Raw genomic sequence first — 23,647 nt, 5'->3', positions numbered from 1 at the left:
TTTCTCTTAGGAGCTGTAAGTCAGTCAAGGATTATAAAGAGGCTGAACAAAATAAGTAATTTAGGCAGTTGTGTTTTATGCATGTGACATTCCATGTAGTTTCATTCAGTGCACTCTAAAACAACTTTGTGCTCCCATTTTTTTCTAAAACTCTGGAAACCGGAAGACGTGATGGTTTCGTTAAGCTAAAGGGTTTTGGTGGCACCATTGACTGGTAGCCTGTTTGGAAAAAGTAGGCTAGGTAAAAGTACACTTAGTAAAATCTACTTTAAATATCAACTGCCAGCTCCTCTCTGCAAAAAAGACATAGCAACTGGAACTTGTCCTCATCTATTGTTTCCTCCCTGCACTACATAAAGATGATGAGGTGCCTTCGTTTCAGCAAATGCCTCTGGTTTCCGTAGCTCACTGATTTTTCTGCATTGGCTTTTAAGTCTTGCATCCCTAAACGGAGCATCATAGGCGGTCATGAGTCACCGTACAGGAACTAAATGTCAAAGTTGAAATAAAGTTTACTGCCACAGTTGGTGTGAACAGTGTGACTGGCGGTGTGTCATCCTCATAGCACGGGTGTCAGGACAGGGGGGAAGCTGGGTTGCCCCCCTCTTAGAGGACAGCATAATTCGACAGAGGTGGCACTTAAGTCACAGCACCTTCTGCCTTGACGATCTTTAAAACGTACGTTTGAGGGATTCAGGAGACCTTGAAAACAAATGTGGTGACCTACAAGGATATGCAGGGCAAAGTGCCCTCCAAGTCAAGAGAGCCGCCTCTGTGCCACGGTGTGACTCCGCAGACACGCTCGCACCCCAGCGGGATGGCGTGTTTTCCCAGAACAGCTGCCTATGGATAACTGAGGAGATCTCAAACTTGAGGTGCCATTGCAGAAGGGAAGGCTCTGCTGGGCTCTCCCCTGCGGCCTTATGCTGGAACAGTATGTGAAAATTGTCTGTCTGGGGTCCTCGTCTGACCTCCTCTTAACAGAAACCGCTATAGCGCTTAACAGGCAGAACTGAAGGATCATGAGACAAAATCCTACCCTGCTCCTGTGTTAGGAATTAACATCCAAGACACTTGTTTTGGCTCATTTCCTGCCCCAATGTCACCCCTGACATCATGGGCTCCCCTTCCTGCAACTCATAGTGTTGAAAATAGGAGAAGACGGAGGAGTTACTATGGCCTTGCTGATAATGGCAGAGATTGGACTCTTTCTGCTGCTGACTTGCCCCAGGTAGCTTGAGTACGTTGCTTCAGTGTGCTAAGACCCTGGTTTGTCTTCTGAAAAACGTGTGGTGTTTTTCCAAACTATTTTGATATCAATGGCTGAAGCCTCTTTTCTTACTATTAGGAGCTACACAACATACAAAGTCAAAACATGAAACTAAAAAACCCAAAGCAGAAACAAAAAACAAGTTGCAAGAATTCCTTACTACTTAAATTGAGCCTTCTTGAGATCCCAGATCATCCTTTCTGAACACTGAGCAAGTGTTGAATGACAACTGTAAATAGTCAGCAGTGGTTTAGGACCATGGTTTTAGGGTAAGTTGTGCCACTGTGATGGAAACTCAGCATCTTTGATTTCTAGGGGTGTTAAAGGCACATGGCATCTTGCAGATTGAATATTAGGTTTTTCTCTTTTCTTATTTGGCTCTACTGCTTCGTTCCCATTCAGTACAACTCCATAAATAAATAAAATAACTTAAAACCCCCCAACAACTGACCAACTGGCCTCTTGTTATTTTTAGGTCTTTTATGGAACCTTGTTTATAGGATGTTATTTATAGATTTTTGATATGCTCCCAGCTAACCTGCCTTGCTGGCTCTTTGCAGAAGCCCCTGCACTGCTCTAGCACATAGCAGCACCCCTGTAAGTGTCAGCATTCCTCTGCAGAGCTGGCACTTCAGCAAGGACGTGCTAGGTACATGACCCAGCTCAGGAGGTACGTATTGTCCTACATAAAGTGCCAGTGCTGAGCCTGTTCCAGTTTTATTAATTCCCATTACCCACATACAGACTGAACATTGTTATAGACAAGGATTCAGTCTCTTCTTAATTTGTACCTCCTGATCACGGTCTGTGATACTTCCTAAGGCCAGGAGAGAAAAACTAGGAGCAGTCATAGAAGTCTTGAGTCTGTGAAATGAAATTCAGAGCCAGAAAGGGAGTCGTCCATTGCTAGAATTCCCCAAATCAAAGTGAATGAGCAACGTCTTTTTAAATAGGAGTGAGACAGGGTAGGCCTCATGGTTGGGAAGAATCTTCGTAGCGGAGAGTTGGAGGACGCCAACGGTAGAGATCTGGGATTCTGAAATATGTTCCAAATGTGGCCCTTCCAAAGATCAGTCGCGGTCGTGCTGTGTGTGCTGGTGGTTTGCTGCTCCCCGGGAGCAGCCCGGGGCCGAATGCCCCTGGTCTCGGAGAGCACGGGAGGTGCCAGGTCGGAGTCTGAGCATTGCTGACTTGCAGCAGCTGCAGCGTGGCTTGGATACTGTCAGGATATTCTGCTTTGCTGTCAGACTCTGAATGTCACATTGACTCGTTGGGCACTTCTGGCCTAAAAGAGCCAGGGAGCGCTTCTGGGACCGAGTCCTTTCCATAGACTCAGCAGGAATCAGCTGTCATGACACCTAAAAGGCTGGATGAGCCATGGCTGATGGTAACAGGGGTAGGTTCAGCTGAAGGAGGCACGTGTAAGAAGGAACTTTTCCCAAAAGTTGAGAAAAGGTCAAAGCCTGTGGAGCGGGCATTCTGGGACAGTCCTACTGCTCATAATTCATGTAACTCTATCTGTACGAAGCCATTCCCAGCTTTCAGCTCCTTTCCAGGAGAAAGCAAAACCGTTTCAACTTTGAGAAAATACCTGGACATCACACTTACCTTATTGTAGACCACTTACACTTTCACCTCTGTCTCATCAGACCCTAAGAATAACTAATTTTTGTCTCTAAAGTCTTAATATCACTCCAAGCTGTGCTCTTATTGCTTTTGGACCTCCAACTCTTGTGAGTCATATCTGCAAATTACATGAGTCGGGTTTCAGTGGTGACCATCTCAAGTTGGCTGGCCATTTAAGGTGGAAAAATCCTTCATTTAGTTTTTATTTGGTCTTTGTGTTGTGAGTATTTGCCATTTCTCTTTTCTCTTGGTGGAAAAATCCTTCATTTAGTTTTTATTTTGTCTTTGTGTTGAGTATTTGCCATTTCTCTTTTCTCTTATTGTTTTTTTTTTTTAAAGCATAGCAACATTCAATTGTAAGTTTGCATTGAGGGCCATCATAAGGGGAACTTTGCTCTGGGGGCCTTGGAGGCATTATTAAGTTGAGATGGGCTCAAAAGAGAAAAATGAGGTTCAAATACCTAAAATTGTTGGGGTTTTCAGGTAACAGATGATACGAGGAGCGCGAGCAGGCCTTGGCAAGCTGGAGGGCAGTTGGCCAGCATGGCCGTGCCGAGCGGTGAGGACGAGCATCGAGAGGCACAAGCTACAGGAAGCGTGGAGGTGCCTCCAGCTGCTGCCAGCAGTTTGCAGGGACACCCAGACAAGACGCATTTGCCATGCGGAAGATAACCCAGGAAACAGTCCGTCTCCCGGAGCGGCGGCGGGGAATGGCAAAGAGTGTCCTCTACGAGCTCGAATTTAGGAAAAGGAAAGCATTTTGTCAGCTCCGGTGTCAGACAGAACGAGGATTGTGGGTTTCTTGCATTCAAAACCAAATTTCCTTCAATTTGGCAAGCGGCTGCTAGTGCTAATGTGAGGAGTTCTTCCAAACTCCCGAGCAGCGAGGGAATTTACACCGGGCTGAAAACAGCAATGAAATCACACTGCTTCCTTTCCTTGCTGCTGCTGCCGAGCCTTTGTGCTGGGCTTAACGTGTTTGCTGGTCCAGAGCAGACGGGGGGGACCGCTAATACCCCTCGTCTGGAAGATATGAACGTAATATAAGACAGCTATTCAAAGGCTACTGCTGTCTTGCGAGTGATTTATGGTACGCAGGAAAGATTCTGATGTGTCATGCTGCAGGGGGAAAGGAAAGGGGGGCCGGGGTCATGAACAAAAAGGAATTTGCTTATCCAATTTCCGTCTCTTTCTGAATTTGATTGGAACTCGCAGTTGTCAGGCTGTGTTTAAGTCTCGTCTTTACCAACGCCTCCTTAACTGCGGAAGGTCAAAACCAATTATTGTTTTGCCTCCAGGGACTTTCCTTCTTCAGAGAGACCTTACAGTGGATATTCTTTAAACCCTTTTCCTTCCAATTAAGGCCGCAAATTCCTTTTTTAGAGGGTTTTTTCAGGGGGTGGGGGGGGACAGTAATCGGGAGACTGATAGATTTATCAATAGCCTTGAAAAACAAAGCCTGTGTGTCTCAGGAAGCTTGAAATCTAATTCCTTTCAATGACTTTTCTCACTCTGAACTTTAAATCTGTCGTTTCATTACACCGGGAATGGAAAGCCCCTAATTTTCCCAGGCTACAGTTTTCCTCTGTTTTTTAACCCTCAAATACCATGTGGATTTATGCCTCTGAGTACCCGGTGTTTAAGCTTCTCATGTAGATAAGTTTAAGTTATTTTTTTGGTAGGAATTTATAGCTTTGGGGACTGGAGGCAGTTATGAGAGGCTGTACCTACATGACAGGTAATTAAGAAGTCTTCCAGATGTGGAGAGGGAAAACATCCTGAGTTAGTTGTAGATTCTTTTCCTTTTACTTTCTATTATGGACAGACTTGTTTTCAGTTTCATAGACAGTATCTCCTTCTGCTACAACCCATTGATACCCACTAAAGCCTGTGTCAGCAGATGGCTTTTTTTAAATTCACATATGTATCACAGGCTGCTGTCATTATTTTTTTACCCATTAGAGGGGTTAAATATACTGTTTCCCCTATATTTTGGATGTACCATTTGTTGTGGGAGAAGCAGCAGCAGAGCAGAGAGAAAATAATGTCTCTTGAAAGTGAAAATTCAACTGTAAGGTCAGGGGAGGGAGGCTGCGGAGGGACAGTAGATGGAGGGAGCGATACTTTGGTATTGCAATTGGTACAGTACTTTGAAAAATTACTTTGTAATTGCTATTTTTATCAGGATGAACTGTAAAAACATAGGACTTGGTGCGAGGTATAACCCCTGCACTTCACCAGGTACTCCTGTATATCGTAATGTCTACGTGGTTGAGATTATATTGACTACACTGGCTGCTCCACGAAAACAGTAGATTGTGCATAATATTAAAGGAAGTCTGTTTTTCTGGAGCTAGCAGATTCAAGACCCTTGATTAAATGCATTCACAGCTTCACCGAAGAATTGCAGAACTATGATTATGTGATTATAGGGCAGCTGTGGTCTTGTGGACTGAGAATAAGGACAGAATAACACATCCCTGGAACCCAAAGTAAAACATCTGAAACAGGTCTATCAAATGGTAGCCAAAGAATTTAAAGGGACCTGCCCAGGATCTTACAAAACAGACTGTGGCAAATCAAGATGATGACTCGCATCTCCTAATTCCTGTCATAGAATCATAGAATCATAGAATCATAGAACCATCTAGGTTGGGGATCTTGAAGGTCCCTTCAAGATCCCCAACCTAGATGGTTCTATGGTTCTATGAAGGGACCTTCAAGATCCCCAACCTAGATGGTTCTATGAATCTATGATTCTATGATTCTATGACAGGAATTAGGAGATGCGAGTCATCATCTTGATTTGCCACAGTCTGTTTTGTAAGATCCTGGGCAGGTCCCTTTAAATTCTTTGGCTACCATTTGATAGACCTGTTTCAGATGTTTTACTTTGGGAGGACTCAGCTCACTCCTTTGACTGCGTTACCCACAGAGAGAGTGTGGAGCGAGTGGCTGAGATGCTCAGGTTTCCATCCTAGATGCCTGCTTTTAATCAGATAATTCCTATCTGCTGTGTGTAATGGGGGTGATGGGTGCCCTGTTGTCAAGATACTATTTGCAATTGGTTTATAAAGGGTTAATCTATTGTGAACGTCTTGATCAGTCGTTACATACAACATTGAACAAGCCTAGGGGGTGCTGATAGATGACTTAGAGTTTATTGTTCTTGTCTACAACAAGGGATAGCCAGGTGATAATCCTTTCCAAAACAAGTATAAATAAAGCTTGAACACTGAAATACTCTTTAGGTATGGCCCTGAAAGCAGAGGTGCAGAGTCTTGCCTGCCTCTGAAACAGTGCTGGCCCCGAGCCCTGAGATCCCATCTGGGCAGATATCGCAGCGGCGCTACCAGGAAATATTTTACTGGTTGGAAAAAGAATGATTCCCTTCTTACCCAGAGCAAAGCAAATCCTCCAGATGTAATAACAACTCGCCAGTCTCGCCCCACCGGGCTGGCGCAGATAGAGCAACGGAAATTTCCTTCTGGGCTCCTGGGAGAGCCTGTCCCCAACGAGGGCTTTTCTTTTGATAAGGTGTCTCTGGCGTCCCGTCCCGCGCTGCTGAACCAGCCTGAATCAGCACGTCCCCATGTGAGCGCAGGAAGATCCCGCTCTCAGCCGCTGAGTCACATGAATAACTGGAATAGTTCTGCAAAGCAGAATTAATTCCCAGAACCTCTTCAGGCATATACCAGCAGGCACATGCTTTTTCTTTTGCTCCAGCGTTACTTTACAGCTCTGTGAGGCAGTGGGAAGGACACTACTGGTATTTTTAATTGAGGTGAAGCAGTTTACCTGGTGTTAGAGTGTTAAACCTTACAAGTTTGTTGTTGACACTCCCCTGCTTCCAAGAAGATTTAAGAATAAGCCAGGACATAACAGAGCTATTAGGGTTAAGCTCAAATCAACTGTGCAATGACTCAGAGCTTGTAGTCCTTTCAAACCAAGTGTTTGGGGGAAGAACCTTGTTATTATTAACTATTGAGGAGCCTGTGGTTCCTGCAGACCATTCAGCCAGCAAAGATGTGTAAGGAAACTCTCTGGGGTTTTTTTGATCTATTATACTTTGGCAAAAAAGTGCGAATTACAAGAACAGTAAATCCACAGCCCTGAGATTCTGCTTTAGGAAAGTCCTTAGACTACATGCTTGAAACTTGGGCAGAGGTGGGAAATTCTTTGTAAGAACCTTTCAGTTCTAAAACATGCAGGACTAAAGCTGCCTGTGTGTTAAAGAAATGAACTCGTCTGAAACAGGGGAGTGAAGAAAGGAGGCTCTATAGCAAATGCAGAATCCAGGTATTGCTCCAAAAGGTGGCCCAGGGTGTGAGGGCTGTAATAGGGAAGTAGAATGAGATAGAATAATAGGAAAGCAAGTAGAGGGTTCATAGTTAATTAAAATGTTGAGATTTTTTCCTTTGAAGCTGTATTTCATGTTATCTGAATAATAGTGATAAGCTACCCAGGCACACAGGGGAATGAAGAAGAAACACCACTTGTGCTTCCACCTGTTGCTCTTGAATATATCATAAATGAATACAGGCTAATCTGCTCTCCAGTCCAGCATCACTGATAAGAGGAACTGATTCCATGGCTTTTATTTCTGTTCTCTCTTCATTGTGCCATTTTTCTACAAAATGCTGCAGTTTTTAATATATGTTACTCCTTCAGAAAACCTTATGTGAGTTACTCTTGACCTGTTATTTTCAACTACCATTGCAAAAGAAAATGAATTTTAGAAGTTCAACCTAATTGGGAAATATTACTAAAGAGGAGGAGCTCTAGGGACAGCATTTAGAGTCTGGATGTCTACGCTTTGGATTTTGTCACTTGCTTGGGCTGAAAGGCAGTACCTTTCCCTGTGGGGGATCTGAAAGGAACGCTCACCAAACCCAAACATTTTTTCTGACATCTGTTGCTTGTTTGGATGTCAGAATTTGCGATAATGGTCAGAAGAAAGTATACATGTCCGGTAGTCATGGAAACTCATATAGTTTTTTCCTGTTTCTTTTTCTACTTTTTTCTAGTGAATGAGTCGCTGCCGAATCCAGCTGGCCGGCAGCCCGAGAGACTGCAGTCCTCAGCGTAGCCACAGCACAGGGCAAACCTCGGAACCTCGGCAGAAACGAGGAGCTTTCTCTTCGGATGTTCTCACCAAAAGGCTATTTTCAGTAAGCAACTCTTTTTCTTTTTTTTTTTTTTTTTTCCGGGAGAGTCCAGTGCCTCAGGAAGAGTGACCATTCATTCCCTAGTGTCTCTGGCTATGGCTAGAACATAAAATAACCCAAACACAAAGTAGCGTCTCGTGACTCATATCCACATGACTCAACTCTTTTTCCCCCTGTTCCTGTGTCCCAAGCAGGTGGCCTCATCCAGACGGCCTCCTGGGAATAGTCCGTGGCCTTTGCTGTCTCCCAAGTCTTCTCAGACATCGTCTGGGAGAGCTCTAGCTGGGACAGGCCAGGGAGTGTCCTAGCAGTTACACAACCTGCGAGATCATGGATCAAAGCTCTGCCCTGTTCCTCCTGAGTTTGTGGAATAGATGTATCCTCTGTGAAAGCTGTGAGCAGGGAAAGCAAATAGTCCCAGCGGTGGTTCTAGTTGTGTGATAGGGACACGAGAATGAGGCCAAAGCTGAACATGAGCCAGCAGTGTGCCCAGGTGGCCCGGAAGGCCAACAGCATCCTGGCCTATATCAGGAGTGAGTAGGACTCACTATGGTGAGTAGGACTAAGGCAGTGACTGTCCCCCTTGAGCACTGTGTCCAGTTTTGGGCCCCTTACTACAAAAAAGACATTGAGGTGCTGTAGTGTGGCCAGAGAAGGGCAACGGAGCTGGTGAGGAGTCTGGAGCACAAGCCTCGTGAGGAGTGGCTGAGGGAGCTGGGGTTGTTCAGCCTGCAGAAAAGGAGGCTGAGACCTTATCACTCCCTACAACTCCCTGAAAGGAGGGTGTAGAGAGTTGGTCTCTTCTCCCAAGTCACAGGCATTAGGACAAGAGGAAATGGCCTCAAGTTGCACCAGGAGAGGTTCAGATTGGATATTAGGAAAAATTTCTACATGGAAAGGGTTATTAAGTATTGGAATGGGCTGTCTGGGGAAGTAGTTGAGGCACCATCCCTGGAGGTATTTAAAAGACGGGTTGACATAGTGCATAGTGACATGGTTTAGTGACAGTTTTTGTCACTGTTAGGTTGATTATTGAACTTGATGGTCTTAAAGGTCCCTTCTAACCTAGGCAATTCTATGATTCTGTAAGTGCTAGTTCACAGAAGATGACCACTCAAACGAGGGAATCCACAGGACAAGGATGGCCAGGATTTTCAGGGACCATCTGAGGTCACCTGGATTTTTTTGCATGCTACCTAGAGCTACAGGATCCAGTCTTGCTGCACTGAGATGGCACAGCAATTCAGCTGCTAACTTTTGGCATTCCACTGTGCAATTAAGGTGCTTTAAGCGTATCTCAAACTGTCTAGATATTGTGCAAGTGTTTGCAGTGATGACTTACATACTTCATCAGCGCAATGCGTATGACAGACATACTGTCTGCTGCCAATAAAATGTCTCTCAAATTTGATTTGCGCTGTCATGTTTTGCAACAAAAGAGCACTTGGATGAGGGCTCAGTCCAAGGATTGTTGGTGCTTGTAGCAGCTTTCCTGTTGATTTCAGGGGGTTCAGTATTGGTCCCCCAACATTATCATTGTGACAGCAGCAACGTGCTTGGCGGCTCCTACAATCACTGCTTTCAAACAAACTATTTGTTATTTTCAAGGGCTGGCCCAGTATAATTTGCTGAGAATCCAGTTGGCAGCTTCACCCAAATGAAACCAGTGTGTGGTTTCATCGTTGTCTTCAGAAGGAACTAGAGATGTCCTAAAACTGTACAGCTGCTTTGTGTGCTATTAATGCAGTATTTTGTGGCTCTGTCAAGGAAGGGTTAAACAAACATGTAACATGGATCTCTTCAGGTTTGCCTTTTACCTATTTTCTCCTCAGACAGGAGGTTGACAGCAAAATCGTTATTTTAGGGCTACGTGGTTTGGACAATAGATCTGGCTGAGCAGTAAAACTCAGTTTATGTTCCAAAATGGAGCAGGACAGGTATTTATTATAGGAAAGCCCCCAGAGTACAATAGTTAGTGGAATGCTCTTTCTATAAAATTTTACAACCAGTTTATAGAATTCCACAGAGAAGATTGTCAAGATGCAATCTTTATTATGTTTCAGTCCAAATCTCTGTGTGGCTTCTAAATATCTGTAGTAAGTGTGCCTCTAAATGGACTTGTCCCCAATCACATGGGAAGCGCGTCATGCCAGAATTGATATCATCATTGGATTATCCTCCTTGTTAGCACTTTGAATCTTCATAATGCACTTTGAAGTCTTCAGAGGAAGAGCTTCATGGGAATATTTGGAGAGCCTGATTCAGTTCTTAATTGGATTGACTCATGTTGAGTCACCAGGAGATCCATTAGCTGCGTCTTTACAATCTCACACTCAGGTTTTCAGAGGGCTGTGAGGGAGTCAGACCCCCCCAGCTGCTGCTGCTGAGGTTCCATAGGATTGGGATATCTAATTCCATTGTGCTCTCTGGAAAGTGGTGGTTTCTAGGCCACCAACCAACACAGCTCTGGCTGCCAAGACGGCCACCTTCTGTGTTCTTCTGACACCCAGTTGTCCAACTGCTTGCCAGGCAGCTTCTGAAAATTATCATCTCCTACTCCCTGGCTTCAGCATCATTGGCATCTATTACGCACAAAGAGTTCACCACACCCACACCTTGCCATAGTGGAGGAAGTACTTGGCTAACAGAAGCAAAGTTAAAAACACAAGAAGCATCTTCCTCTTCGTTTCTAGGAAAGGTTTTTTACTCCATAAATGAGCCCCTTGAGCAAAACAGCAAAAGGCAGTGAGTAAGGCACCTGATGACTAAAATAATTTAGGTTGTGGGAAGCAGCAGAATTTGATGTTGAATAAAAAACTTAGTGGGATTCGCTTCACCTAATTTACGCCATCTGAAGTTAAGCATTCAATCAAAGCAAGCCATCCAACACTTGATCTGTTGTCAATGGGGACAGGTAGGTACTCTGAGAGGGTGACTCAGCCCATCTGTCTTCATTCTGCTGGGCTGAAATGAATTGCCCTTTGAAGTTGCTGCCTAATACCACTTCCTAATACTCTTCAAAACAAGTAGAGAATCTGGGGTGGGTAGTTTAGTATTGCTGATTGATGTCAGACAGCTAAAGTTGGGTAAGAGAGAGAAAGATGAGCACTAATACATTGCCATGTGTGAAGGACCATATTTAATAAAAGAAAACAGTGTTTATAAGGGCCAAAGTCTGACTTGTATGAAAACAATCATGGGAATTGCCTAAACTGTATATAATCAACAAGATGTAACTGGTCCTGGAAATAGTCATGCTGGCACTGACAGGCACACGGATGTGGGACAGAGCCTCTGCTCCTGCTTTGCAGGCACACTGTGGATGCTAGCAATTTTTTACTTAACCTTGTTCCATGCAACTTGGGCCAAGATTTGGAAACTTGTGTTTGATAGAGTAAAAAAAATAATCCCTACAAAGTGTTTACAGAATTGAGGGTAAACTACTAACGCTACAGCCTCACCTGAGGTGAGATTTTGCTTTTTCATTTTGATACAAGAAACCTCTAAAACTAAGAAAAATGAGTCCTGACTTAGACTCACTAAAAAGACCCCATGAAACGAAACAACAGAAGTGATCTGTGACAGCTCTCTCGGAACAGCAGAAGGTTTGACTTGAGAGTGACTGTGGGCAATTCAATATTGAATGTAATAAGAATATTTCCTTTGTACTTCTTACGACATTTCTTTGGTTAATTATATCATGCATCTATTGAATATGTGAAGCATGCTGCTAAAAATGTTTAACTTCTGAAATTAATAAAAATATGCCAGAAAACTAGATGTGTTATGAATAACACTAGAAATGTTACAAATAATGACGACTCTGGAGCCAACGGTCTACTCCCACAAGTGAAAATTACCAGGCATGAATAAGAATTGCAGCATGACAACTTGAGTACTTTAAATCTTTGAAACACTTCACACACTTTCCCCCTAGAGACACCTTGCAGCAGAAGAAGAGGAGAGATGCAGGACCTGATCCTCTACTGTTACGTCAAACGGACCTTTGCCAATGACTTCAACAGGTCTGGGATCAAGCCGTATAATTTGCCTAAGGTTGAACTGGGTGTCAGTGGTGGGATGAGCTCAGGCTTCTGGCCTCCAGCCCTGCATACTGGCCATGAGAGCATCCAACTACTTACACAGTGTTATCTTTTAGCTTGGTGGTGACTAGATAAATCACTCCTGACTCTCAGTTTCATATCATTCTAATATTAATGGGGCTAGAAGTTTAGGAAATAGCATTATGTCCAACCCAAACTATACCATAATTATATATATAGAATCATAGACTGGTTGGAGTTGGAAAGGACCTTAAAGATCACAATGTTCCAACCCCCTGCCCTGGGCAGGGACACCTCCCACCAGACCAGGTTGCTCAAAGCCCCATCCAGCCTGGCCTTGAACACCTCCAGGGCTGGGGCAGCCACAGCTTCTCTGGGCAACCTGTTCCAGTGTCTCACCATCCTCACAGGAACGAGCTTCTTCCCGACATCTAATCTAAATCTCCCCTCTTTCAGTTTGAAACCATTACCCCTCGTCCTAGCACTACATTCCCTGATCAAGAGTCCCACCCCATCTCTCCTGTAGCCCCTTTAGGTACTGGAAGGGGATATAAGGTCTCTCCAGAGCCCTCTCTTCTCCAGGCTGAACAACCCCAACTCTCTCAGCCTGTCTTCATAGGAGAGATGCTATGTATATATATGCTTTTTTTTTTTTCAGAAGAAAATGTGTAATTCTTTTCAGAAGAAATGTTTTCTTTTCATTAATTATTTTTTTTTCATTTCTCCTTCTTAGAAGAAATGTGTAATTCTGGAATAAAACCCATGATTGGAAAAGAGAAGGGATCGGCAGAGCTAGACAGCAAGGGTAAGGGGCAGATCTGGCCCTGATTTCATTTTGGGTCTATTCCTGCTCTTGTATCACTCGGTGATGTTTGGCATCCTGGTGCTTTCAGGTTGTTATTCCAGGAGAAAATCAGCTGGGCTGACTGACAGTCCCCTAGGACGCTGGATTCATTGTCCTGGGGATAACATTTGGTACAGAAGCTGAGGATTTGATGTAGAGAGTATATTTGTGTTTCGCCCACACAAAATTACGTACATGCGTAATTCCCATTGATGTTGCTGACGCGTGTTTGTGGAAAAGCAAAGTGAAGCCCCAAGTTATTTCACTTCACACTATCAACAGTTCAGTCTGAACTAATAGTTGTATTTATGAGGCCCAGTCAACTCTGATTGAAGTCTTTCCACAGACATTACAGGGCTTTGGGCTGGGCCCTAACAAAGACCAGATTTTTAAATTAATTACCATATTGCAGAAATGGTCTACATTATTTGCTTATTGTTGAGTAATACTCGATTTTGGAAACTTTCCTTTCTTCCTATAGTAGAATGACAAATCTGGAAAGTAAGTGTTTTATCAACAGTTTTATATTCTAACTTCTTAAGTGAGAAATCAATCTATCAAAACCCCCCAATGTTGGACACTCACAGAGAAAGACGTGTTAGGAAGGAGAAGCAAGCTTTTCATGGGTTGTATCCTTATTTTAGGCAACGGTAATTCTAGTAATCCTTGATGGTTTTGGCTGATATTAACCATATTTGACTGGGAAGTAGAGGTCAAATACTTAAAGTTCCTATAGATTTTGTGCAAATAGCCGGCCAATTAAAGGATAAGGGGCCTTCTTAATGTTGCTTCTGAGGGATATGCAAACACAACCCCTATAGCAGAGTCTACATGGTAAAGGCAGTGTGGGAGGGGGGGTTTGTTTTCTCCCATTGCTCATGGAAGTCCTTAGAGAGCAATGAGTTCATCTCTCTCTAAAAGGAAGTACAGCATATTGGCTAATTGGTTCATTTTTGCTTCATGACACAAAGGTGCTTTTCAGAGGGCTCTAGAGAAGAAGGTGCCACCCCACACTGGTAAAGACTTTGCATATGGAAAAAAGTTGAGGTTTAAAAATTAAAGAGAAAGACCCAAATGGAAAGGCACAAAGAAACAGGGGTGGCAGGAGAGGGGCTGAGCAAAGGGTGTTGAGGGATGTTGATGGGCCCAACTGGGTGGGCAGTACCTAGTGATGGTTTTTATCAGTTAGGTTGATGATTGCTGTAGGTTGATGGGCTAGATGATCTTAAAGGTCCCTTCCAACCAAGACAATTCTATGATTCCATGATTCTGCCTCCTAGTGTCTGGCTGAGCACTGGGATGCAAAGCTTCACGGTGTTTCAGAGCACATGAACAAGCAAAAGGGCTAAGTAAAAGAGGGGTCATATGCAGAAGAGAGAGTGAGGAAACTGATCTTAACAGCTACATTTTTCTACATATGCTGTGTCCTTTCAGAGGCGCTACACAATAGAGACATAATTTAAGAACTCCTATTTTTGTTGGCAGAAACAGGAACTGGTACAGAGTGATACAGGGGGTACTTCCAGTTAAGAATGGCTGGGTCTGTCCCTCTGGGCAAGAACCTTGGCTATTTTTTCCCTGAAATAACACAGTCCCTTTCCCTACCCTTCTCATGCTTTATCTAGACCTTGTCCTTAGCAAAGGGATTTTCCATTGTATTTCTTCAGCTTTTGCCAGTCTTTCACTGGTGCCATCTCAGAGCATATGGAGGAAAAGAAAGCTATCAGATGTAGTCAACATGTATTTACTAAGGGGAAGTCATGTTGGACTAACCTGATAGCTTTCTATGATGGCATGACTGGTTGGATAGATGAGAAGAGGGCGGTGGATGTTGTCTACCTTGACTTCAGCAAGGCTTTCGCCACCGTCTCCCACAGCATCCTCATAGCTAAGCTTAGGAAGTATGGGTTAGTTGAATGGACAGTTAAGTGGATTGAAAACTGGCTGAAGGACAGAGCTCAAGAGGGTTGTGATTAGGGGCACAGGATCCAGCTGGAAGTCTGTAACATGTGGTGTTCCCCAGGGGTCAGTACTAGGTCCAGTCCTCTTCAATATATTCATCAATGACCTGGACGAAGGGATGGAATGTACCCTCAGCGAGTTTGCTGATGACACAAAACTAGGAGGGGTGGCTGACACCCCAGAAGGCTGTGCTGCCATACGGTGAGACCTGGACAGGCTGGAGAGTTGGGCAGGGAGAAACATAATGAAATTTAACAAGGGCAAGTGTAGGGTGCTGCACCTGGGGAGGAATAACCCCCTGCACCAGTACAGGTTGGGGGCTGACCTGCTGGAGAGCAGCTCTGAGGAGAAAGACATGGGAGTCCTGGTGGACAACAGGATGACCACCATGAGCCAGCAATGGGCCCTTGTGGCCAAGAAGGCAAATGGCATCCTGGGGTGCATCAAGAAGAGCGTGGCCAGGAGATCGAGGGAGGTTATCCTGCCCCTCTGCTCTGCCCTGGGGAGGCCCCATCTGGAGTACTGTGTCCTGGGCCCCCCAGTTCAAGAAGGACATGGAACTGCTGGAGAGGGTACAGAAAAGGGCCACAAAGATGATTAAGGGCCTGGAGCATCTCTCTTACGAGGAGAGGCTGAGGGACTTGGGTCTTTTTAGTCTTGAGAAGGGAAGACTCAGGGGGGATCTAATCAATGCTTACAAATACTTGAAGGGAGGGTACCAGGAGGACAGGGATGGTCTTTTTTCAGTGGTGCCCAGTGACAGGACAAGAGGAAATGGGCACAAACTTGATTATAAGAAGTTCCACCTAAATGTGAGGAGGAACTTCTTCACTGTGAGAGTGGTAGAGCACTGGAACAAGCTGCCCAGAGAGGTGGTGGAGTCTCCTTCTTTGGAAACATTCAAAACCCACCTGGACATGTTCCTGTGCAATGTGCAGGTAGACCTGCTTTGGCAGGGGGTTGGACTAGATGATCTCCAGAGGTCCCTTTCAACCCCTTACCATTCTGTGATTTTGTGATTCTATGATTCACATCTTACTCCATTTCAGATACCAGAGAAGTTCTTTTCAGAGCTTAATTCTTAGTAAATGTGGAGGTTTATGGGACCAGATTTTTAGTGCCAAATTAATGTGCTTGCTCTGTCCTTCTCAGAGGTAGAGAGAAGAGTAAGGTAGGGAGTGAACACACAATGTTTCAGCAAGTCCATGATAACTGCCTGGGCACTGGCTTTTCCCTTGGAAAATGGAAGTTAGCTTACTTCTCTTTTCCTGAAGGTGGCTTGTTTTGTGTTTATTGAAAACAAAAGCAAAGCAATAAAGCCACTTTAAGTTCCTTCTACTCATGGAAGTTCATTTCTGCCCTCGTGCTGCACGTTACTGTCTTGGTGCCTCTGTGTGTGGAGATGTGCTTTAAATTGGATCATGAAAATAAGCTAAAGAAAACATGGAAATGGGCTAAAGAAAACAGACAACCACCCTGATTTTTATTTGATGGTTTTTTTGTTGCTGTTTTTTACTTGGGTTATTTCTGTGATCCTGTTCTCTGTGTATTTCCACAAACAGTTGTCTTGTCACATCAATGGGTGGCGAACGCAGCAGAGGGGCAGGAGAGAAGGCTGGGGAAAGCCTTGCTGCTGTGATAAGGCATCACTGACCTCTGACAGCGTGTGCTCCCTGCCCAGCAGCTGAAATGCTGTGATTTCCCACTAGATCTCACCTTGCTTTAACTTCTTTCTGTATTCACAGCCAAGGCCTATTAGCAGCTATTAGCTCTATCTAACTTCTTTCTGTATTCACAGCCAAGGCCTGCTAGCAGCTATTAGCTATATTTTCTTAAGCAAAATCGCCATAAGCTCGTTTCACAAAATAACTTCAAACCTCACTAAAGCTTTTTTAACTTGCTGACTTTAAGACCTGAGCCTGCTCCCACTGTCATAAATGACGGGACTCTCCTGATAGGAGGCTGGCCACAAAATTGAAAAGTCATTGTAAATGCTTTAATGCCAATGGATTTAGGGATTTCCTCAAGCACTTTATAGTTATGTTCCCAGCTTTGTCTCTGCTTCACTGTCGATTGTCTACTGTTCTCCCTAATCCTCCCTGGGCTTGCTCGAGCTCTATCTTCCCTTCCCGCTGACAGATAAAAATTTATTGTTGCTAACTTTAATGCTCGTGACTTCTTGAGATCTCATTCCTTTCATGTAAAGGAATGTTTTGGTGTTTTCTTTTAGTCTTGAGTTGTTTAAAGATAATTCATTCGATCCATTCTTCTGTTCCTATTAGCAACCTAATATCTGAGCTTTTAATTACTCTAACCTTGCTGTTTAATTAGTTAAAGCTTGCTCATCACTTTGAAAATGGAAAGTATTAAATAATTTCGCAACATGATTATTTTATATTTGCTGAACGATTAGCATCAGGACATTTTAACCTTCTCTTTATATGTATTGATGGAGTAATATCCTTTGTCGCTTCTCCACAGAAACCAGAGATGTAGACCAAAACCATCCACAGAGTAATTTCTTTAGCATTGTGTGACTTCTGACAGGGAGACATTTTGCTCTGTGTTATTTATTTTCTTTGCCTTGTCTTTCCCTACTTTTATGATCCTCTTTCTGCTATGGATCCTTTTCAAGTGGTTGCTTAAATGGATCCCAGAAGGACTTGGGCATAGTCCTGCTGATGCATTTGCCTTTAGCAGAACCTCCTTGCCGTGCCAGGAATGTATTCGTGATGTTCTTATTTTGATTTATGCATCAGGAGATTAAAACTCAGTGCACCTTGGTTTGATTATAATTACAGAATTATATCTCTTATCCAGTAAATGTGGAAAGAGCTGTCCTGTGTTGGTCTTTGTCAGGGAGAGAGGGCAGTTATCCTGATAGCGCTGAAGCTGGGTGAATATTCAGTTTAAAACTAAACAACCCCCCTCAGAAATTAATCTTCTTTTTAAAGGCAATTTACCTGCAAAAGAGACGTAGGTGTATTATTCAATAGTAGTCAACAAGTGATTCTGATATTTAGTCTTGTGAATTACTTGTATTCTCCAGGACTGTTACTTTTAAATGTTAGCTCTTATCATGTTTGTTATGCTTGTTCTTTGCCACTCAAGCCACCACGTATTGTTTCTTTATCACCCACTGGATAACTCCCAAACCCACAAAGACTCATCACTTCAGTAAGAGCTTTTTTTCAGAGGCTGATTTATGCAAAGGGAGTTGTATGAATACTTACAACAATGCTCTCTTTGAACATACTCCCTCCTGTAACTCTCAGTTCTGGACAAGTAAAAGATGAGGATATGCTTGAAGCAAATTTAGTTTGCATGAGTGTGGACCTTTTGGTTACATTTGACCAAGCTATACCATTGTTGCAAGAGGTCTCAGTGAGAGAAAGATTTGAATTTTCAGTCTACACTAATTTTGAGACATGGAAAAATGATGATAGTAATAGAAATAGGGAGTTCTTCAGATTCAATTTTCAAGAAGACCATTAGAGACTTTTTTTCTGATATAATTTCCAATCTTTCCCTACTCAGCTTTGATAATAAATATCCTTGAAGACAGCAAACATGAATCTATTGAGAATCTTGGACGAAGGGTTTTAATGATTTCATTTAAAGTGCTGTTCGTTCAATTCTTGCAATCTGTCTGTCTCTTTCTTCAATTCCTTATGTTTTTACTCAAAGAATTTTCCCTTCCAATTAAGTGAATGAACCTGAGAATTAAGTAAGGCTGTCATAGGAAGTAAAATGAATATGACTGATTTTTATAATATAAATTGGAAGCAATTACCAGTTTTCTATCTTCATGCTTGCTTGGAAAATTTACACTTAACCCAGCAATACACCTTAATTAAAGGCCTATCTATCTATCTATATAACCTTCTCCTTCTAGCAAAAGTCCTTCTGTGAGCTATATTACATTTACTATGGCTTCATCTCTTTATTAATAACCTTTTCGTATATTTTCAATTAAGTTTCTAGTCACATTATAGCACTGAGGTAAGAGCTCCATCTGACCCTTAATAGGATATGGATAATAGAACATCTCTGGCTCATGTTCTCTTTTGGTAGCACAACCTCCTTTGGTGGCACAATTTGTAGACAGCTAAACGTGCGTGTTGCATCGAGAAAGACTTCACCAGACCGCAGTAAAACTGGATGGACACCCATTTGCAGTCTCTGAGACTAGGCAGTGCTTAATCAACCTCACTTTTTCTTGGTTTTATGGCAAATGTCAGTGGAAGACTGTGAATGGCTCTTAACATAAAATAAAAATATTTTATTTTAACTGATATTTTCCATATGGCAAATCGTGGTTCTCCCCACATGAACCCTGAGGAGTGCACTCTGGGGCAAAGGGTGTAGTTTCTTTCAGATTATTAGGAACACATCATGTTTTAATTCAGATGTTAATGTTCTTGGATTTGGACACCAAGTAGTATTAACAATTAATGATATAGAATAATAAGGGATGTTTATGCTCCCTTCAAGCCCATTTCTGGGTGGGAAGGGTATATTTGGTAGCCAGCCAGAGTTTTGTCAATATGAATATCTGAACCAGCTGCTTTTCTTGCTGTTCTTCCATGGTTGGTTAATCTGTTCTTCTTTATGCCTTTGCTTTTTTTCTTGTAACCTGTAGCCGTGATGCTCTTTAGAATTTTACTGCCAGTGGCACCCATCACATATTTTTCTCTTGGTAGGTGATTATCATTTTGTTTCACCGAGTATGAAACCCCTAGCTCCTCTTCAGCTCCATTTTTTGGTTCTTGAATCAGCCTTTCCCTAACTTGGTTCAACAAATCATACAACCAGCCTCAGCTGAAAGTTGCCAAAGCAAAAAGGGGACATAGTAAGTTAAATATACCAAGGTGATATATCTCTGCATGGATTCTGTCTTCAGCTGGAACATAGGAAGTTCCATCCAAATATGAGAAAAAACTTCCTTACAGTGAGGGTGACAGAGCACTGGAACAGGCTGCCCAGGGAGGTCGTGGAGTCCCCTTCTCTGGAGATCTTCAAGACCCGCCTGGATGCAGTCCTGAGTGATGTGCTCTAGGGTTTCCTGCTTTAGCAGGTGAGCTGGGCCAGATGATCTCTAAAGGTCCCTTCCAACTCTGACAATTCCGTGATTCCGTGATGTCTGAGTGTTTAAGAAACCTCATCTTGCCATATCCGTATGAAGTTGGGGTCTAAAGATGAAAGCACTAACTTTGTCCCAGATGAGGCAGGGCTTGGTATGTCAGATGGAGAACTTGATGTGTGGCAGACCCTCGGGGGATGCCAAGGGAACAGCTCTGGGATGGGCTCGGCTCAGGTGCCACTCCTGCAATGATGTGACTCATGGTTATTCCCACATGGGTTTGTCCCATCGACTTGAATGCGCATTTCAGCGAATTACTGGTTGAACCTGCTGGTAAATGTGCCGTATCAAAGAGCTGTGGAGCAATCTCTTCCTCAGGCGGGTGCTTGGCTCTCAGTGATGCTTTGGAAGAAGCCAAGATCCACAGATAACACTGGGAGAGGCTGCGTTATTTCCGAGGCAGTCCTTGGTTGAGATGCAGTCCCATGCATCTTGCCCTGCAGTAGCAGAATCTAACAGTCACCGTCTGGGCTGTTTCACTCTTAGTCAGCGGGACTCATGCTTCATCACTGTCCAAACTGAAAACGTATTCATCATCATCATCGTCGTCTGTACACCTGTCACGATACTGCCTTCAACCCTACCAGTATTTCCAGCCCAGTCCACCCATTTATGAGCTTCTTCCACAATTATTTCCATACTTCCTTCTGTGTCATAGCCTATGTTCCCGGTATGAACTCCCTGACATTTTCCACCAGGCTCTGAGTTTTTGCGTATTTAGCCTCTTGAAAATACACATTTCAGCTTGTTTTTCTACAGAACTGAATTTACTTCTACACATACTAGGTTTTGTTCCCTTTTTCCTATCCGCTTCCTGCTTCCCTCTCTGTTCCAAGATTGTGGGTTGAGGAACAATCCCTTGTTTGAGATGCAAAGCATGCAAACGCATGCTAAATAATTACGCAAATCTCTTTTGATTGCTTTCATTGTGATTTTTATTATCATTGTTTCGGTCTTACGATGGGAAGCGGAGGCTGAGTGAGCCAAAGTACCTGTCTGCGAGAGGAGCTGGGCCAGACCCTGAGTTTCCCGATTCCTCTTCAGGCCAGAGCACATGACTGTCTCCTCTGTATGTTCTCTCCCTGGAAAAAAATTTATTTACAGAAACAGAAGTTCTGGAATTTGCATAAATTTGTAGCAGCAGTTCCTGCAGTATACTCAAAACACTGTGGTTTTTTTGTTTTTTTTTAATTTTCGGGCCCTGCCAGCTACATTTCTGGTAAATCACAGTAAAGGAGATGACTGTGAACACTGAATGCTTCTCTGCTGTTATCTTTCCCACCGTGAGTTTGCTGCAGTTGCTACCAGGCTGTTCTCTTACTGGGAGCAGGGGGGAGTGGCATCAGAGAAAGCATTTTTTTTAAAATGTGGTGCACATTGGAAAGAGTCTCCAGAGCTACGTGTCTGGCTTGTCTTTTGGGGGCTGTTAATGAAGCATAATCCTAATTGCAGAGGAGAGAAGGGACCATGAAGCAGCAGATCTCTTTCGGTGGATGAGGCATGGGAGGAAACAGGAGGATGAAGCCAAGGAGGGAGCTGCTGTACGTAGTGCTGGTGCTCTGGGACTGGTCTCCCATCACCACCCAAGCAGCAGACTCATCCCTGAGGTGGTCTCAGCTTTGTCCCCACAGCCTGTAGCCTGGCTCCTGCTGCTTGGAGAGCCAGCACAGCAGAGAGCAGCACTGCGTGCTCCAGAGGTATGGATGGAGGATTCGCCAAGTGGTGCACCATCTCCTTCTGTCATGTTCTAACAGGGAACTGGGCATCCACTTTATTTGTCATGGCTGTCTTTCCCTCTTCAAAGGTAAATCCACCTCCCGCCCAGCAGCCACTTCCAAACCAAGGCTCAACATTATCGAAAAGGAGAGGACAGAATGCTCTGGGAGGCAGACATGCAGGATTTCCTCCCTTCACCAGACTCTGCCAGCTCCCAAGGTCAGCCCCTCACTATCAGTTTGTTCTCCTAGATAGAGTTGTAGAAAGACCTGGAAGGAGGGAAATCTTTCCTGCAACTTTCATTTCTGGAACTCATTTCTCAAACAACAGTTCTGCTTGCTAAGAGAACACAGAGGATTTAAGGGAAGGAATTGAGTTCTGACCCTCTCTCCAGACACTCCTGCAACCATTTCTGCTGTTCATCTCCCTCACCCTGCATAGGAGACGTTGGGAGGGGCTGAAGACCTGGCAGGAAGAGTCTGAACAGATTGTGCAAAGGAGCACATCCTCCAGTTGCTCAAAGAGACACTGAGGAATGCCACAGTGCTGGAATGCCATGGATATGTGGAAAGACATTCTGGAAAGAAGTTGAGGGGAAGCAGAGTCATCAGGCGTCCTGGAAGATGGGATGCCAAGGAATTTTGCAAGAGGAGGGCTTGGGCTGAGTGAGATGCCTGGCAAGAGGATGAATTTGCTGGAAATTCAGGAGAAGATGTATGCACAGTATTTAGTTCTTTCGTGATTTGATTCAAAATGGTTCCATGGTTTCCATTTTTCAGAAAGCCCTAGTTCTCATCTCCTCTGATTATGTGAGGCTTTCCGCCTTCAATTAAAAATAATTCTACTGGTTCTTCAGGTCATAGAGAAAAGCCTTGCAGAGATAATCCAGTTTGAATGGCTGAAAGCCTAGAGTGCAAACTGCATCCCTTTGGGCTAATGTGTGGGTTTTCCAGTGGCGTTCACTCCATTACTTTTTTAGAAGTCACCAAGAGCCAGTCGGAGCCGCAAGACGTATTTGGGTTTTCAGGCCATGCATTCTGCCTACAGTGTGGTAGAAGTGTGGGAGGAAGATGGAATAGCCCAGAAATGGCATCGTTTTGACACATGGAAGACAGTGATTCAGTTATTTCACAGGTACACGGACTACTGCAAATATGCAGCTCATAAAAATCTTGACAGTGTTTCAAGGAGCAGTTTGATGGTGTCAGTCCCCTTATCTTCACACCAACCGGTCATTTTGTCTTGCCACAGAAGCGGAGGGCTCAAGGAAGGGGTGAGCACTTGGTTGGCCTGAGGGAATACAACTGTCTCCTAGGGAAGAAGCATCATGGATGAAGCTTTAATTGACGTTTCTTGATCCAGACTTTTTCCGTGAATAAGGAGAGGACCTTCAGTCTCTAAGGATGCTAATCCGGCACTTCTCGCTGACCTTAAATTGACCTATGCAATTTAAACCAAACTGATGTACAAGTGACACTATTTCTGCTGAGAAAGTGCAATATGTGCCAACGCTTTTAATATTACTTTTCTTTTTTTTCCCCCGTCTGTTTAATCTAGTATCTGATGTGAATGGAGGGGAAAAAAAATGATGTACAACATATTCCTCACACCAGAGTCTTAGAAAAGAAAATGTAAATGCATGAGCATGACACAAAACTCCCCTTCTGTTAACACGCACTCACACAGACTTGTTCAAGTTGCCAAAAGCTCAGTGAGCCAACCTACGGTGCGTATAGATGTAATTTACTGAAGGGAGGGGACAGGTCTAATTTATGCACTTGGCCCTCAGACCATGGTTTACCTCAATACTTCTCAATGCACAAATTCTGTAAATCTTGCTGGGAGAAAGAATGT

The 23,647-nt window shown here is 43.7% G+C and overlaps 1 protein-coding gene across 11 annotated transcripts in view; it reads left to right on the top strand.

The window, feature by feature from the left end:
* The window catches only part of FGGY (FGGY carbohydrate kinase domain containing), a 355,269-nt gene that overhangs the window by 172,492 nt on the left and 159,130 nt on the right, over window positions 1–23,647 (top strand). For 3 of the 11 annotated variants that reach the window (XM_014939087.1, XM_014939088.1, XM_014939089.1), the window contains one exon: window positions 7,924–8,067. In XM_014939087.1, coding sequence (XP_014794573.1) covers window positions 7,927–8,067 — 141 coding nt within the window. In that variant the 5' untranslated portion in view covers window positions 7,924–7,926. Of the gene's footprint in view, window positions 1–7,159; window positions 7,196–7,923; window positions 8,068–12,001; window positions 12,090–12,861; window positions 12,934–23,647 lie in introns of those variants that run through there. The other 8 variants (XM_014939093.1, XM_014939091.1, XM_014939097.1 and 5 more) reach the window with 5 other exon arrangements.

This window comes from Calidris pugnax, unplaced genomic scaffold (assembly GCF_001431845.1).
Source record: "Calidris pugnax isolate Ruff unplaced genomic scaffold, ASM143184v1 scaffold18, whole genome shotgun sequence".
In the NCBI taxonomy this organism is placed as follows: domain Eukaryota; kingdom Metazoa; phylum Chordata; class Aves; order Charadriiformes; family Scolopacidae; genus Calidris; species Calidris pugnax.
This window is presented reverse-complemented; position numbering and strand designations above follow the sequence as displayed.